Source organism: Petaurus breviceps, unplaced genomic scaffold (assembly GCF_028583685.1).
Source record: "Petaurus breviceps papuanus isolate PSGF00001 unplaced genomic scaffold, PetGlider_PUasm1.0 90625, whole genome shotgun sequence".
Lineage (NCBI taxonomy): Eukaryota > Metazoa > Chordata > Mammalia > Diprotodontia > Petauridae > Petaurus > Petaurus breviceps.
In genome coordinates this window covers 7175330-7193608 of record NW_027187289.1, presented here as the reverse complement: position 1 = coordinate 7193608, position 18279 = coordinate 7175330, and the positions used below count along the sequence as shown (strand labels likewise).

At 32.6% G+C, this 18279-nt stretch overlaps 1 protein-coding gene across 5 annotated transcripts in view; it reads right to left on the bottom strand.

The window, feature by feature from the left end:
* TPP2 (tripeptidyl peptidase 2) overlaps positions 1–18279 on the bottom strand; it is a 96312-nt gene that overhangs the window by 12700 nt on the left and 65333 nt on the right. For 3 of the 5 annotated variants that reach the window (XM_069064209.1, XM_069064213.1, XM_069064211.1), the window contains exons 21-27: positions 15787–15924; positions 13929–14173; positions 13641–13719; positions 11616–11654; positions 2369–2520; positions 1943–2039; positions 631–761 (exon numbers count right to left, since the gene is read on the bottom strand). In XM_069064209.1, the coding sequence (XP_068920310.1) occupies positions 631–761; positions 1943–2039; positions 2369–2520; positions 11616–11654; positions 13641–13719; positions 13929–14173; positions 15787–15924 (881 nt within the window). Of the gene's footprint in view, positions 1–619; positions 762–1942; positions 2040–2368; positions 2521–11615; positions 11655–13640; positions 13720–13928; positions 14174–15786; positions 15925–18279 lie in introns of all 5 variants that reach the window. The other 2 variants (XM_069064212.1, XM_069064210.1) reach the window with 2 other exon arrangements.

Sequence of the window (18279 nt, the reverse complement as noted above, 5' to 3'; positions counted from 1 at the left end):
GATTTGGGCCTAAAACAAAGGAAAAACATTAACCATGTTCTCAAATTAGAATGAACTACCTCAGAAGGGAGGTGGTTTCCCAACAATGGAAAACTTATAGCAGAGCCTGTGTGAATACTACTCTGGAAATTTGTGGAAGGGAATCCTTTCTTCCAAATCTAAGATTCTGCTAAAACCACGATGTAAATTGAGACTGAATTCTTCAAGCTAGATATGATTTGCCAATTCAGTTTAGGTAATGGAACCATCAAGGCATGGAATAAATTTAAATTCCAGACAAGCAGTTACTGTAATCCCAAATGGGTTATTAGTGTTTGAATGTTATCCCATAGCTCTTTCTTCATGCTAGTATACTTGAAAGTATATTTATATTCCAATATACTTCCCCTTCCCCCAATATCAACTGATAAATTGAACAATAAAGATGAGTAATCCATTACTATATTATCATTTTTCTTATATCACAAATAGCTTATGGCACTAGACCCTCAAAAACTAAGAATGCACAGATACTAGAAGCAGCAAAATCTAATATTATTGTTTTCATTTTATATATTCTTAAAAAGCATTAAATCCTATTTTAAGTGATTAAAAATGAGATGCAAGAAAGAGTATTTACTGGTCAGGTACTTTTTTATAGTAGCAGCATCAGGCCTGGGATCAGTCTTCATTGCAATATAAACTGCTAGAGCTGTCTGATCTATGTGAGCAAGAACAGCATTTGCAGCTTCAACAATTTCATTAAGTCTTTTCATTCGTTCCTAAGTTGGGTAAAAGAAAAAGAAAGGAATTTAAAGGTAAAATTTCATGCGTCTGTCTGTACACTGAAACATGTTTATTGATGTTTAGATGTCTCATTTCTGATGTCTCAACCACCTAAGAGGTACAACACACAAATCTACAACTCAAACCATGTGTGTTCACATATGAAACCCTGGAGGCTGTCCTCTAATGTCACCCAAAGTATTTCCATAATCTTCTGCCTTTAAAAAATCTGGCTCAAATTTTAAGCACTTTCACATGCCTTTATCACTAAAGTTAATTCTTCCTTTTACCTGGTTTACATCCAGTACCTGGCAGGAGGACTAAGGAAAGAGTGAATAATAAAATTGGTTAGGGGAAACAAGTTAAAACATTATTCATATACTGAAGAAAGTATCTTTATCTTATAAACTAAACACAGAAATAATTTCTTTTTGAGGAGGCAGTGAAAGGAATTATGGGAGTTTTAATAAGAATAACCATGCTCATAAAATGTAATCACTGGATAAAGAGATTGGATATAGAGGTTACATTGGATACAGAGAAATCTTGCCGGTCATCTAGTCCATCCCCTAATTTTATACCTCAGGAACTGAAGATGAAAATTTTAAATGATTTCATTCTATTCTATCCTATTCACACAAGTTATTTAGAATAACTATTTAATAAAGTGAGATTAATTTTCTTACCAACTTCTTCTTAAAAAAGAGAAATAAAGCAGTGGTTATTAGTATCTCTGTCTGTGATTGCTGTTTTAATCTCAGACATCTGTTCTTTTCTTTTCTAAACTTCATAAAATCACCTCTTATATCTACTACAAACTTCCAGAATTTTAGTTGGTTATAACAAATTTATTAGTCTTAGATACTAAGTAGATTCCTATCTGCTTATAAGCACCTATGAGATATGGTCCAATTTAAGCATTTTCAGAACTAAATTCAAACATTTTAAAAATTCAAGCATTTTAAGATCACAATTTCAACTTGTGATTACACTCAAAAAGTCCATTAATATAGATAACAAAAAGTAGCGTCTCATCTGTTCCTAAATGCTACCACTGGACAAGTACCTTCTTCACTCATTCATTGCTCTTCCCAGGCTAATGTTACTCAGTTCAAAAAATAAGGATGAATGTTAATTTTAAACACAAGACTCATCTATAGTATAAATAATTCATAACCTTTTCAGAATCCAGTTGATGAAGTCTTGCAACATACAAAGGAAGATGATTAGGGAAGGTTTCTCTCAATTCATTATAAATATCATTAGTATCCAACCTGCAAAGAGGAGAGAGTCATTATTTCATTTCCTGTGAAACTGGAAATGTTTAACATCACAGCTTTTCTGATTTAGAAGGTGAGTATGGTGAGAAAATAATGGGTCATTTAGAAATGCAGTTCCTAAACAAATATTCACAATGTGCCTGGGCAAAGGAAGAGGCTGGAAATATATTAAAAAATGCCTCTGCTGGATATGACAAATGTAAGAAGATAAATTCTAGAAGAATAAGCTGGTAAAAGATGGGACGGCTTCATCGCTGATTTCCTAGGGAATTCCGTTTCACGTAACGTTTCCGGAGCCCCCCTGAAGACAGAAACGGACGTACTTGGTCATCCACTGTATTTTAAGGTCTCTCAAGGCTTCAGCAAACTCTTCCTTGACATCTTTTTCTTTTTCCGAGTCCTTGTCTTTGTCTTTACTGCCATTCTTTGTCTTGGTTGGTGCAGGTATCAAGTAGTAATGAACAGGGATTATGTCCTGTGTATGTGGGGGAAAGACATATCAGTTTCTTAGGTCAATGTCCTGGTAATGAATGATTTGACATAGGAAATTTTTTCATATATTAGTGTGTTGTTGAAATGGGCTATGCAAGTGTTCCCGAAACCAAAAATGAAGCCATTTCATTACAAATTCCAGTGTACATTGACTTCATACTTTTTTCTCTGAATTCTAAATAAAATAGTCGTACTTTGCTAATGGGGTCAGAGACAGATTCAGTCAGGAGAATCCATAGAGTAAAAAGTTAAAGGGTGAGAGGATGAAGGTGAGGGGGTTGTAATTCTACATTTTCTACCTAGTAGTATGGAAAAGATGTTAAAAACAATAACAAATAGCCCCCAATTTTTGTCAGCCTAAATTAAGCTGGAATTGTAGCTATATGTAGAATTGGGGCATATTTAAAAAAAAACTCTTGTATGATTTAATTCTATCTGTAGTAAGAATTATAGTTCCCCCTTCCCTCCATTATCAACTGAATGACCTCAAATGTTCCTTCAACACAAATATTCCATTATTTTAGTTACTATAACAACACATCACTTAATTCTTTAAAAGTCAATATTATAAATTCACCGGAAAATAAAATTGCATACTACCATTATGAAATGACTGCTAAGGTGCATTTTTTGACTATAATATCAGATGGTCCAAATACAAACAGAAATAGTTAAATATATTTCTCAGTTTATATACAACAGACAGCATTTACTGTATTACAAGTTTTTTATTTTATGCTGACTCTAAATTCCCCATATTCAAAAACCTTGAGCTCAGTATGTAACTAAAATATGTTTTGCTATTCTAAGAGAAGCAATGGAAGGGTAAGCAATAGTATACTGATGTAAGTAAAGTTTGCTAAAAAAAAAAAATGTGACTTACATGCAAAGTATTTAAGAAAGGATTATAAGTGAAGGGGAGAAAAAGGTCATCTAGACATAAAGTCCATAGTAGCATATCCATTGTAATACTTTTCACTATTAACTAATATTTTATGGCCTAGCTGCTGCAAAGCACTGTATCACTTGCCCTTGTCCCCAGTCTAATACAATAACAGAAACAAAAGCATTCTTTTCATGCTAATTAATAATATTCCTAAATACCATACAACTTAAAAATATATAAAAGAACCTTAACATAAAGAAAATATATAATTCTTCATTTGTTTATTAAGCTTGACTATCTTACTAGATGTACTGTACCTGTGATGTTAAATTAGGGGGTTAAATGATACATATAGAAAATTCTATTATGGAAATGTAAATAAAAGAAGATAATCAAGGTGAACTAAAACAAGTACTAAAAACGTCTGATCAAAATTCTTTCCAAGGCTGATAACATAGCTGAGATTTCTGATGTACTGTATGTACTTAAAGACAATGGGAATAAAAAAATCAATTAGAATATGTTGAATTCTCTTGATTTACATAATTTCTGTTAACATTTTAATATTAAAAATACTTGAAAACAGATTTTGCAAAAATGAATCAAATTAGAGGCAGAAGAAATTACTACATATTAGAAAATCAGAATAGGGAAATTATCACAACCAACAAAATATAATGATTGTTTCATTGTCTTAGCAAAAAATAAAGCCTGAGAAAATGGTGACACTAAGTTAACCTTTAACTCTACAATGAGACTGTTCTACTTTTTCCTCTCCATTCTGAGTTTCTTTCCTAATTTTCTCTATTTCCCACACTGTGCCCTTTAATACCCACAACAATGAATGTCAACTTGGACCCTTGTTTACATGGTTCTTTCTACTATTCAAAAACCAATATTGTTTACATGAGTATTTTGTAACATAGTGGGAAGCAGAGAAAACAGAGTTGTATAGAAACTACATACTGTTAAGTTTACTGACTGAATTGATTTTAGCATATGAACAGGATGGGAAAAATTTCACAGAAAAATGCAGTAGAAAGACCACTGGACTCAGAGTTAAAAGACCTGGTTTTTAATTATAGTTTGGCTACTTAGTAGATGCATAACTTTTGACAAATTAATTATTCTCTATAACCCTAAATTTTCTCTCCTGTAAAACAGTGGATAACATCTGTTGCACCTACTATATAGAACTGTTGAAAGAAAAGAAATAATGTAAACCACTCTACAAATTAAAATGCTTTGGAAAAGGAGCTATTATAAGATAAGAACATGTCCACCTAGACCATAAAATAAACTGTAACTTAAAACTAGAGAACTTATACTTTCAACATGACATTTTTATGAGTAGTTCTTTTCACATCTTTAACACTAGTATAATAAGGTAAATAGGATACAGTGCTTCTGAGTAAAAATTCATCGCATTCAAATAATGTTTTCTATATTTCACTTTAGTTGACCAAACATTCTGACTTTCAATACTTATTTACTACCTTCGTTTATAGTACCCTCATGAACTAATTGTTCCATTTTATGAAAATATCATTTCATTTTCAAAAAACTTTATAGTTAATGTATTTACTAAAAAGCACCTAACTATGGGAAAGCTACATGGTGATCCCAAAATGTATGTAGCTAAAATTTTACTAATACATACACATATATGTATGCATGTATGTGTATCTAAATGTATAAACTGACTGCTCTCAGTCATATATAGAGAAAAAAGGCAAGTGAAGAAATTTAGGATAATTAACAGATGACTTGTAAATGATCTCTATGCAAGGATAGAGATCATACTATCTATGCTTTTTATTTTCCTTCTTGGGCTAATTAGGTACTTTATAATCAATATAGCCTTTTAAAATATTAATTACAATTGCCTTGAAAAGAAGACACTGAAATTCTTACAGTGTCCAGGTATTCTTATGATCAGGAACTGTCTATACACATTAAGTATCAGCTTTTCCACATAAGGAAATATATAGCGTTATAACTGTTTTAGTTAAAAAAAAAATAATACAATAATTTAAGTTGAAATAATAATGTTTTCTTTCTAGAAATTTCTAGCCCAGATGTGGATTGAGGCCCAGGGCTCTATGTTAGAAGAGTGGCAGTTCTCTGGAATTCCAAATTTAGGTACAGATAAGAATGATTTTTGTAGGATGGTAGGAAGCAGAGAAAACAAAATTGTAGGCAGGTATCCTAAATGTGTGCCACTAATGGCTTAACTTTTAAACTGAAGAATAAACAAACAAAAAACAAAGTAAATTATAGCAATTTCAAACTTCTTTTCTCATAAATACAGAAATTAATGCCAAAATAATCTATAAAAGATTCTGGGGGCTGAGGAAGAAGCCATTTTATTTAAAGCCTGATAATCTATATTTCACACAGAAAAATAAAATTAAACCAGTGATAACAAAAAGATGATTCAATAAACATAAATATAAAGAAAATTAAAATGATTATTTAAAATACAGCATGTTAACACAAATATGGATATATTAGCTTAAATTTCTAATCAGAAGAGAAACTAGGTCATTTTACATTTGCTTTATCAAATTTATTTTTCATTCTTTTATTCATTCCTGTTTGCATCCTAACAATATTTATTCAAAACAAGTCAGCAAAAATAGCTATTTCTCACTAAATTTTGAGAAATTACTCTACAAATAGGCCAATCAAAAAACATAGCTACAGAGTGTGAAGGCACTTTAAAAAGTACTTGACATCTTCTATTAGGTCAAATTGTTTTGGCTGACCTCTGAAGAAGTATTACTTAAAACAGGTTTACCTATAGCTGTCAACTCCAAAGTACCTTTTAAGCACAATACAACAAACAGACCCTTGTTTGCTATTTGTAAAAATCACGTCGCTTCTCTATAAAAGCCCTACCTACTCTGGTGCTTCATTATGGGAAAGTAGTAAACTGGGTTTCACAAATGCTGTTAGCAGAGAGTAATAAATATGGCCCAAGTATCAAATTGTGTTTATTGCCCCAGGATTCATCCCATTTATGTTAGAAAAGCTCATCAAAAGGTTGGTCAAAGAGTGAGTTATTTTTGACCACAGTGACCATGGAATAGACAAAAATCATAAAATGGTCCTATGTGGTAATCTTCTGCTTCTGCAGTAACTAGTTAAAAAGGAAAAAAAAAAAGGATGCTATAAAGAAATTCTAATTTATTAGGCTGCCTATATGGACCACACATATATTAACATCAACAGAAATGAAACCAGAAGAGAAAACTGGCTTAATTAGTTAAATGGAAAATTCACAGGTTCTTTTCAGAGAGATGAACAAGAGGCTTAGTAGAGTCGGATTCACTGTGTACCCAGAGGCACTAAGAAATATCATTTCATGGGACACAATGTTATCCTGCCTGATATTACTCACAACAAAATATGGCAAACAGTATCTGGTGAAAAAAAAACAAACTAGAGTTTTATGCACCAAAATCTGCTGCAGAGGATAGATACAGAGGAAAATCTATGAAGACCCAGACAAGATCCTCCAAACTAAGACAATAGTCATGTCGTCACACATATTATGATGTCAGTTACTTTACTGTGAAGGTGGACATAAAGGAGGATGGTGAAAAATGTCAGAAATTATGGTTGAAAATTGAGAAATTTAAGAGGCCAAAAGTTTAAAGATTATTCAGAAGCTTTATTTATCATAAATACTTTCTCCAAGAATAGAGCTGTAGTTAGATCGAATGGTTAGTGCAAAGGTCAAAATAGCAAATTAGAAGAAAAAATACTGCTTCCTATTATAGAAAATACTGCTTCCAATTATAACACTTCCAATCCAATCTGTTTAAATGACCTGTGCACTACGAAAAATGAGAAATGGACATAACTGAAGACACTGAATATAACCATATCTTTAAAAAAGTTGAAGAAATACAAGGTAACTGCCATAAAGAGAAGGCTAAATGAGCCCAAACCCATCTGTGACAGCAACCATTTAAGAGCAATATGGGATCAGTCTACACATTCATTTACTAAATATAGAAAAGATAATAAAAGATGATTAGCACTCTAACTTCACAAAATGACAAAAAGTGGTTGACAAGAAAACAAGGTTCTAGTTTGGCAGTAGTCCCAATGAAGCTAGGTTATCCAAAAGCATTTGTAGATAAAATTGAAAAACAACAAATACATATGAAATGAAACAGATCTTTCAGTATTTCTATGATGATCTATTAAAGAGTGGAGTCCCTACATTTAGACTTTGGATAGTACAATGGAGAGAACACTGGACTTAGAGTGAGGAAGATCTGAAATCAAATCCTTCCTCAGACACTTGCTAGGTGTATGACATTAGGCAAGCTACTTAAACTTCTTTCTGCCTGTTTTCCCTACTGTTAATTGGGGAGAGGAATAATACCACCTCTCAAGGTTGTTGCATAAAGTGCTTTGTAGACTTTAAAGTGCCATAAACATGCTATTACATTACTATCAGCTGACCTATTTATTACGTGTGGAAATGACAATAGCATATAAGATGATGAAGTCAGGCAGAGAGTGGCTGGACCCAAATCAAATACATATAGAAGAAATCCATGCTTGTGGTAACAGAATATGAAAAACAATTGGGAATTTATTTTTAAGCTAGCTCAAAGAGGGGAAGGAAGATTTCAAAAGAATAAGTTCACAGACAGAGCTTTTACCAAAGAAAGAAAAAGAAAAAGAAAAGGGAACTGAGATGACATAAGGAACTAACTAGCCTATGTGTACCCATCAAGGATACTACTGATTTTTAAAAAACGAAGAAGGAAACAACCAGGCAGGCTTGGTTTTCTAAAGTAGACCTTTATCTTCATAGTCACACATTTGAATGAAAGGTTTAAGGAGTGTAAGATCCTATAGTGGCTAATGTTTATGGCCTTCAAAGTAGCATTTGACTTCATAAAACAAAAGTTAGTAAAAGGATTCTTTCTCTTGAACAAGGTTTCCCATTCATATAGTAAAACAAAAAAAAATTCTAGGAAAGATGTAACCCCATAGAGCTAACTTTGTTCTCTTGAGCCACTTCATATCAGCATAAAACAAAGAAACATAAGCTCATCTAAGTTATTTTCCAGTGTAATGGAAAATGACTTTTTTTAGGGAAAATAATTAAGAGTAATTACCAAACTTTCCTTTCATCTACATAAATTCACTAACCTGAAGAGAGTGCTCTATTACACTGAAAGAGAGGCACCCTCTTGGACTCTTAACATTCTCAATATGAAACTGAGAGGGGCCCCCATTGATTCTATGAGAAAAGTAATTCAAGAAGAAATGAAATTTTGACTTGGTTACTAAACTTTTCCGGAATGTTACCCAAACTGTATTTTTAAAAAAACATGTTATAATTTTCTTTTTCAAAATTTCTATAAAAGTTACCTAAAACTGTCTCAAGCTAGAGGGCATAGGGGATGAAGCCATAGTTTGGATATCTCTCCAAGGTATAAATACTTAGATATAATATAAAATTGCTTCTGTCAGACTTGAGTCTAAAGAAGGAGGAGCAGGGTGGCCAGGTAGCACAGCAAGTAAGAGCACCGGCTCCAGTGTCGGGTTAGATACTTAGCACCACACCCAGAAATAACTGGCCGTGTAACCTTGAGCAAGTTACTTAACCCCAATTGCTTTAAAAAAAAAAAAAGAATGAGGAGCACAGTATTGATATTTTTTTTCTTTTTACAGTACTAGTTGTATTAAGCTTTGGAATATTATAAAACCTCAAGGAAAGCCAAACACATTAAAGGCAGGAAAGCAAGTAAAAGGGGGATGGGGCAAAAGTAAATAGAAAGAGAAATGGGAAAAATCAAATACAGGGAGGGAACGAAGGAGACAAAAACAAAAAAAAGCAACATATAGGAGACAAGAAAATTGAAATAAACTGCTAAAAATAGAGATGGATTTAGTAGGTTTTAAGATTTTATATTAGTCAAATTACATGCTTTTGGGTTCAGGTCATCACTCACTGACCTTTAAACATCAATGAAACATTATTTGCAACTCTGCAAATTCTTAAAACATTACAAAATTTACTCTAAATGAGCTAACAGAAGTAGCCTTTCAGATAACATAGTAAAGGTACTAACCTTTACTATGTAATAGCTCACACTTTTATATAAATAGCTATTTAAAGTTTTCAAAGTGCTTTACATGTCATCTCATTCAATCCACACAACAATCCTGTGAGGAAGCTGCTATTATTACCCCCATTTTACAGACGAGGAAATTGAGGCTGAGAGAGAATAAGTGATTTGCTCAGTCACACAGCTCATATCTGAAGTAGAATTCAAACTCAGGTCTTCCTGACTCCAAGTCCACTGATCTACCCACCATGCCACCAAACTATTTTATGATAAAGAGTCATTTCCATGAGTCCCAGTCCAAAGAAACAGCTTCATAATACAGATCTTCAATATCTAAGAGGAAATCTTATAGAAATAAGGCTTTGTTATTCTGGTCCCCGCCCCCACCCCCCAGTTCTCACTACTGCCAGTACTTTTTCTAATCCTATTTGATATAAAAAGCATTCTTCATAATCAATGAACTTGGTTGTGTACTATAAATAATCAACAAGCATTGATTAGGAAGTGCCTACCATGTTCTAAGCACTATGCTAGGTACTTAGAACACACACACACACACACACACACACACACACACACACACGGGAAAATTCCTCTCTCAAGGGTCTTACATTCAATACAGAGTTCACTAAGATGAATTCTAGTAATTGAACTACTTATGCATCTTTCATGCTACCACATTAAATAGCAGTAACCTTTTAATACCTTTTACCTTCAAGCAACCAAAAATTTCCCAGGATTCTTTTCACCTCTACACCAAACACCCAATATTTTCAACTCTTTTCTTGACTTCCTTTTAAAAATAAGACATCAAAGCAAATTTTCCATACTGGTTTCACTGTGACTCCAATAAACGGGGAACTATAGGACTATTTTAGAATTGCCCATTTCAATGAATCTTTGAGGGACTAATTCTATTTAAATCTAAAATCTAAATAAGCAATTAACTTCCAAAAAGATGTCCAACATACAAGAGAAAAAAGTTGGGGATAGCTAGAATGATACCTGTCTCCTATGGACTATTTTCATTTGTTAATTGCCTTACGGAGCTTGGTCCTTAACTATTTCTTCTCTAAATCCTAGGAAAAAAAAAAATTTTAATCAACTACATATTATATAAGAAGTTTTTAATAAAATTTTTACTGCTCTTACAAAATCATGACCTCCAATTTTTATGTTCCAAAGTTTTAAAAAAAGAATTGCACTTCTAAAAATACCAACTCCATGTAAATTCTAATTTTCCTTGTTGTCAATTGCTGTTTGATCCTCAGGAATCTCAATTATCTGTTTCCTCTTTTATGGAGGTAAAGGGGGTAATCAGTGAAAAAAAAAAATGAAAATCTACTTACTATGATGAAGCTAAAAATAGCCGGATCAATGTTAGCAAAAATTTCCCAGGATTCTTTTCACCTCTACACCAAACACCCAATATTTTCAACTCTTTTCTTGACTTAATGTCAGTTACTACTTTCTGCTAGGTTCACTTCCATTCCTCTCTCTGACATCCCTGAACTAAATGTCTTAAGAACAAGTAGCAAATTTCATTTCAAGGGTGAGAATATTTCATTAAACTAAATCTTTCAAAACAGAATTTCTCCCTTAGATGATTGATAATAAAAACCAAACCAAACCTGTACCCTTACCTATACATATCAAGACCAGAGATTTAAAAAGACAATTTTCCCCCTATAGTTTTCTAGATACATAAAATGTCAAAATACTGAATAATGTAGTTAGGAATATAAAATACAATGGAAATGCTTTATACAAGGACATAGAGTAGCAGAGTACTTTATCCTAGAATACAACTAACTCAACATCATGAATATTTAAGAGGCTATGATTAGAAGAGTAACATAAAGACAAGATATAAAGAACTGGGGTCTTATAGCAATTCATGCTGCTCAAAGAGATTTAGGAAAGCAGCATGTCAGTGTTTATAGAAGGTGTGGCTAGTAGCAATGAACTGTAGAACTTAAAAGGAAAGGAAATTGAGGGGAAGGTTTTAAAAGATATACGGACAGAAAAACGTTAAGTCATATGCAAAAAAGGCTTTAACACATCTTTTTTTCAAGAACTGACATTCAGTACCTTTTTAAATTTTCCTTGTCGTTTTGCTGCAGACTGCCCCTGGGAGTTAGAACAACATTCTGTAAGAAAACATGCACATACTACACAGGATGGAGATACCACCTCTGTCTGAATATGGTCTTATTTACTTTCCACTGGTATGGATTACACTACTTCAAGTGTCAAGTCTATGATGAAGACTGACATGCTTTTAAAGCACTACTGACTTTTCAATTTTTTCATGCCAATATGCTTAAGCATAATTGTCTTTTATATGGTAATTATTCCAAGGCAAACGCTGTAAACACTTCTCTCAAAGATCAAGCAGACCAAAGTTCATGATTATCAAAACAAATCTTAGAAAATCACATTTAACTATTTGTTCACAAGATACTATACAAAGTTATTTTTCTAATGCCACTTTAAATGAAAACAATAGCACAATTTCTCTTTATATGTTATTTCCCAAAAAGGACCATGCAAAGTAATGCACCACTTATGGTGGTCACAATAAGAAAAATTATGAAAAGTAATCTTTTTTCAAACAAGAAACTCCATAAAAGCTAGAAGTCTAATGAGGAATGATTATGAGAATGAGGTGGAAAATAAAATTAAATTGAATGAGGGCTTTTTCCTCTTCTACTTCAAAGAAAACAGGATTTTATTAATCTGACAATAGCTACTAGCAAATCTCACAAGTTTTCCAAGTTTCTTTGATTCCTCAATTGCCTCAGAAGCTAATCAAAAGCTAGTAACTATTTTTCATTTGCTGAATTTTTTATTAATGGGGCAAAAAAACCTTCTTAATTAAGATGATTTTTTACTATTTAGGTCTCACAAAGCAGTTAAAAACAAATAAGTGATCTATAAACAAAAAATAAACCCTACATTTCAGACTGAGAGCCATGTCTATAAAGTCTGTACATGAAACCAGTGTTTCTAAAAAGCACTGTACCAGTAGATTCTGATCCTTTTATTTCTACAGAACACATAAGACATAAATTGAGGCAAGTGACTCCAGGGCAAAGATTTTTTTTTTAAATGTGCAAACAAACCCTAAGAATACTGTTCAAGGTCAATGGAAAAATGGGACTGTTTAAAAATACCCCTATGAAATCTATCCATTCCAATAACAACTTTCATAAACTCCAACATAAAGAAATTGAAAGACTGATTTAATTTTTGCAGATACTGTCAAGCTGCAAAATGATGAAAGGCTGGATTAGTTTTTGCTGGTAAGGGTAAGCTAAAATTGAATGGAATTATGGCAATTGACGGGTAATGTTCAAGAGAAGTGACTATAGAGAAATGTCATTTCCAGAAGAGAAATCTTGTAACACTACAGTGGATGAGAAAAGCTAATAAAAAAAAAATCTATAAAAAGAAAGCCTGCAACAGCATTTGTCTGTTAAAAGACTTCTGTAAACTGCATTAGCTAGAAATGCAAACCAAATAAATTTCGTTTTTACAAAACATGCAAGAACAAAATGTAACCAGAAATAGCATACCTATATTTTAAATTACATTTCTCTACTCAATTATTCAATTCTCCATTCTAAATATGTTTTGTAGAACTGTGGGAAAACCCTGCTGTTCATTACAGTGTTTAAGAATAAATTTTTAGAAGCACATGATAAAATGTAACAATTTGGTCAATGTCCACAATTTTAAGTTAGTCTAACAAAACATCTAAAATAAAATGATTTTGATTTTAAACACTCCATTTGCTTTTAAAAGCCACTTTAGTTTGAATTTTTACTTTAAAAAAAGCACAGATAGTCATATAACAGGAGATTCAAGCTTAGTTTAGCCATTCAAAAATTAGTAGAGGCTAATGGCCTAAAAAACCCAAACAAATAATTCTAAAACTCATATGAACAGAAAGTAGCAACAGTACTGATAATTCCTGAAGGAGGTGGTAAAATTTTTCACATCTAATTTTGTTTGCTTGTTTGACTTATCTGCAAGTCTTGGTTAATTAACATTTTGGGAGAAATATGATTTTTTTTTAAAATAGCATACTCATTAGGTAAAATAGATACTCACAGCTTTCTTTCCCAGATCAGTCTTTGACAATGTTAAGGATCCTGCAAGATAACATCCTGGACCAGCCCCTTTCGGTATCCTGAAAAATAAATCAAGAAAGGAAAAGGTTTTAAAACATAAAAATCAGAACTAAAATTAAACAATTCCAACGTCTCTTGGAATTCCAAAAAGTGCATATGGCAGAAAAGAGAAAGAAACCTTTCCATATTACAAATATAGCTTATGAAATACAAGAAATGAACAATGTAATAATTATTTGGTTTATTTTATTAATTCAGTATTACTTACTTGTCATCAGATAATGATGTAACAAAGAATGGCTGGCTATGCTTTGGTGGTAATGTTAAACTATTTGACTTCTTCTTTCCAAGGAGAGCAAGACTATGATTCTCATGAATATCTAAGCTTAAAGTATTAGATAGTCTATGAGAAATAACAAATGGAAGATCTTTAAGACGATCTAAATCACTGATTTGTTCATGACGTATTTGTAGTCGAACTGTATAATCACCCTTCTCCAATTTGACAGAGTACTGAAAAAAGCAAAAGGGTTTATAAGAAATAAAGATTATTCAAGCAAATATGTTATACTAAGAAAACAAATTCTTGTCTTAGCTAAAATGTGAATTGTTTTAGAAACTTAATAGGAATAATAATATAATTCTTCAGCTTCGGAAGCACAGAATTACAGGGAAGGAACTTCAGATGTCATCCAGTCTAGTATAAAAAGTTCACGAATCCCTCCCACAACATCTATGACAACTACTCATCTAGCTCTCTTTAAAGCTAACCATAGGGAAACCATGAAAAGGAGAACAGGCTACTTTAGGAGGGAACATGAAGCAAAGCACTTCATAGGAAAATGCTAACTGTGAGGAGGCTTTTCTTTATATTAAGCCTTAAGTGGTTTATCTGTAATCTCCACCTAGTTTCCTAGTTCTTCCTTCAGGAACTGAGTAGAACAAATCTAAATCTTCCAACACAGAGAGTCAACTACTTGACCCTCTAAGTCTTCTCTTATCTAGGTTAAATACCTAAAATTCCTTTCATGGAAACTTAAATGATATGGTCTCTAATTTTCTCAAAAACGTGGTCACATTCTGGAAATCATCCAGCCTATCAACATTCTCCCTAAAAAGTGGTACCCAGAAGTGAATACAGTTCTCTAAATGGAGTCTACACAGGGCAGTTATCACCACCTGCAATCTGTACATTAGGCCTATATGCCTATTAATACAGCCCAATTTTGAATTCACACTAAGTATAATTAGAGTCCACTTAAACTCTCAGATCTTTTTCACACAAGTCATCTTTTGGTCATTTCTCTGTCATTTTCTTCTTGTAAAGTTAACTTTCTGAACATGACTCAATTACTGATAGAATTGGACAAAAATAAATGTAGATTCAATCTACTCTTCTAGGCCATCAAAACTATTTGGGGATCCTGAGTGTTCTCCAATATGTTAACTATCTCTCTATGTCTTATATCATCTGCAAGTTAGATAAGATTATTATTTTTGTTTTGATCCAAGTCACTGACAAAAATGGTAAATACAAAAGAGCTAAGGACAGACTGCTGGGCATTCCCTTAGAGACATTCCTTCATAACCATTCTTTGGTTCTGATTATACAACGAGTTCTGAATTCATCTAATATATGTCCATCTGGTCCATAAAGGCATTACAAGATAATCTGTAAAAATTATCCCATTAACATTGATTTATATTTATCTATACTGGGAGTTCTTAATCTTGTGTGTGTGTGTGTGTGTGTGTGTGTGTGTATGTGTGAGATAAACCCTTTGGATAATCTGGTGAGGTTTATGGACCTTTCTTCAGTATGTGTTTAAGTTAATAAAAAATACATGGAATTACCAAAAAAAAGTATGATGTGGGCAATTAAGTTACCAAAATTTTAAAAATTCATACACTTGCTGAACTCAGACCTGTGGACTTCAGATTAAGAACCCTGATTGATGGGATACCTGTGATCTAACAATCTAATGGTAACCAAAAGAAATTCACATGTATTAGAAGCACAATTTTTTTCTTTTTTTTTTAGTAAATATGACATGTCAAAAATACAGATTAAGTAAAGTGACTATATTCACTTCATGATTAAAGTCAGGAAATTATTCTAAAGATACCTGGTGAGGATAGGCATCACCTGATCCCATCTGTCTCTTGTTCTGGTCAAAAATAATCCAAAGTTGGCTGTCAAATTCTGATTCATATAATAATTCACAAAGCAGAGGACAGCTCGGAGTTATTTCCCCACTCTTTGGCTACAAAAAATATACAAATATGATTTCTTCAAAAAGAAAATTAACCATTTAAAAACCCTTGTAAAAGAATTTTAGAAATTAAATTTAGAATAAATTTTAAAAATTAAAAAAATTGTAAGATAAAATGAAATACAAGAAAAGGGAACTTCACAAAGTAATATGCTCATTAGGATAATACTTTACAAAAGATTAGGGATGTCTTCATTATAAAAATTCCAAGAAAGTAAAAATACTGTGATTAAAATAAAATATTTATTTCAAATACAACAAGAACAAAGAAATTGTTTAATTTAATTTAATTGAAAAGTGTTTAATTTCATAAAGATATAGAAAGTGAGGAGAGCACACAATCACATCTTTAAAAAACTTTCCTGAATTGATAAGACTGAAAACAAAAACTTCAACTGAAAACTGTTCCATCAGTTATAGCCACAAATGACTCTTACAAAAACATTTAACTTTTATCTCTTGTTTATAAAAAAATAAAGCATCCTCTATACAGAAAGATACTTGGATTAATTATCACCATAATAAAAATATTAATAAACATTTAATTGTGTACTGTACTTGATATGACAATATCTCAATGCTTTCCTAAAAGACAGATAAAAGGAAAGCTGAAGAAAATTCTGAGTGTGATTTTCTACAGAACCTTAAAATCTGAGGCATGTTACTTACCATATACCTTATGCTGGTCTATAGAAAATTAATGAGGGCTTACCTATTAGAAATTAAATAGCTATGAAGGGATATATCGGGATATGTTAAAGATGCTATTCTTTTCCTTCATTATCGATACCTGGTAGACCTAATAATAGTTTTACAATAAAATTTCCAAAAATATTCAGGTACCCTCAAATGGTAAATTTTAGTTTGATATGTTTAGTACTAAACAACTCTGGTACTTAAATTACTGGACTACACCACTTTCTAATATTGTTCTGACCTCTTTTTACACACTCTCCATAACTATAACAACTTTCTCACCTTTTTTTCCTTATAAAGTCTTCTCTGATTCCTTCCCAGAGAGAATCAACTGCTTTAATACTTGATTGCCTCAAGCCATTCTGCTTGAAACCTCCTAGACACTTAAGCATTTTACAACTTATACTTATTTGTATACATTCAATGACTGCTGTTTATCTCCATCCTTATACACAGTTACCACACACACACACACACACACACACACAATATACTTAGTAAATGTCTGCTGAAAAAAACCCCTGAGGTGACAGTCTATCTCTGCTAGCTATTGTTCTCTATCTTCTTTTTGTGGCTGACTTCCTTGAGAAGAGCATCTTCCCAACTTCATCATTCAACTGAAAATGCTCTTTCCAGTTACTAGTGATGTCTTAATTATCAAATACATTGGCCTTTTCTCAATCCTTATCTTTCTTAACATATCTGTATCTTTTGGTACTCTCAATAAACATCTCATACTTAATACTTTCTTCTTTCCAGGTCTTCATAATACTAATCTCTCTTGCCTTTCCTACCTATATGATGTTTTGATGGATATGTCTCCTTTGATGGATCTTCATCTAGGTCACATCTGCTAATTGTGACTGTCCCTCAGGTCTCTGTGCTGGGTCCTCTTTTTTTCTCCACTATATCACTCAGTGATGTCATCAATTGCCATGAATTCAATTATCATCTCTATGCTGATGACTTTTAAATCTATTTGTCCAACTTTAACCTCTCTGCGACCTCCAGTCTTGCATCTTTAATTTCCCTTTAGACATCTAGAACTAGAAATCTTCTAGACAGCTTAAATTCAATTTATCTAAAACTGAAGGGCTCTATTCATCTTTTCCTCCAACCCTCTCTTCTTCCTCACTTCTCTAGTGTTGTCAAGGATAACATCATCCTTGTATCACTAAGCTTGCAACAGAAGGGTCATCCTCAAATCTTCACTCTCACCTCTCATATCCAATTAGTGGTCAAATCCTGTCATTTCTACCTTTATGACATCTCTTGAATACGACACCCTTTTTCTCCTCTAACACTATAAACCACCATGGTGAAGGCCCCCATTCCACTTCACACCTGAACTTCATAGTCTTTTGATTGGTCTCTCTGCCTTGTGACTCTGTGTACTCTAGTCCACCCTCCACTCAGGTGTCAAATTTTTCTTCCTGCACTACCCCCAATCATTATTCAATAAAATCCAATGGCTTCCTTTTATATTCAGGATCAAATACAAAATCCTCTATTTGGCTTTTAAAGTCCTTCATAAACTGTTCCCCTTCTTATCCATAGCCTTCATACACCTTACTCCCCGGTACTTGGTGACCCAGTGATAGTGCCTTATTTAGATAGTGCCTTATTTAGAATCTTTAGACTCTGGCTATT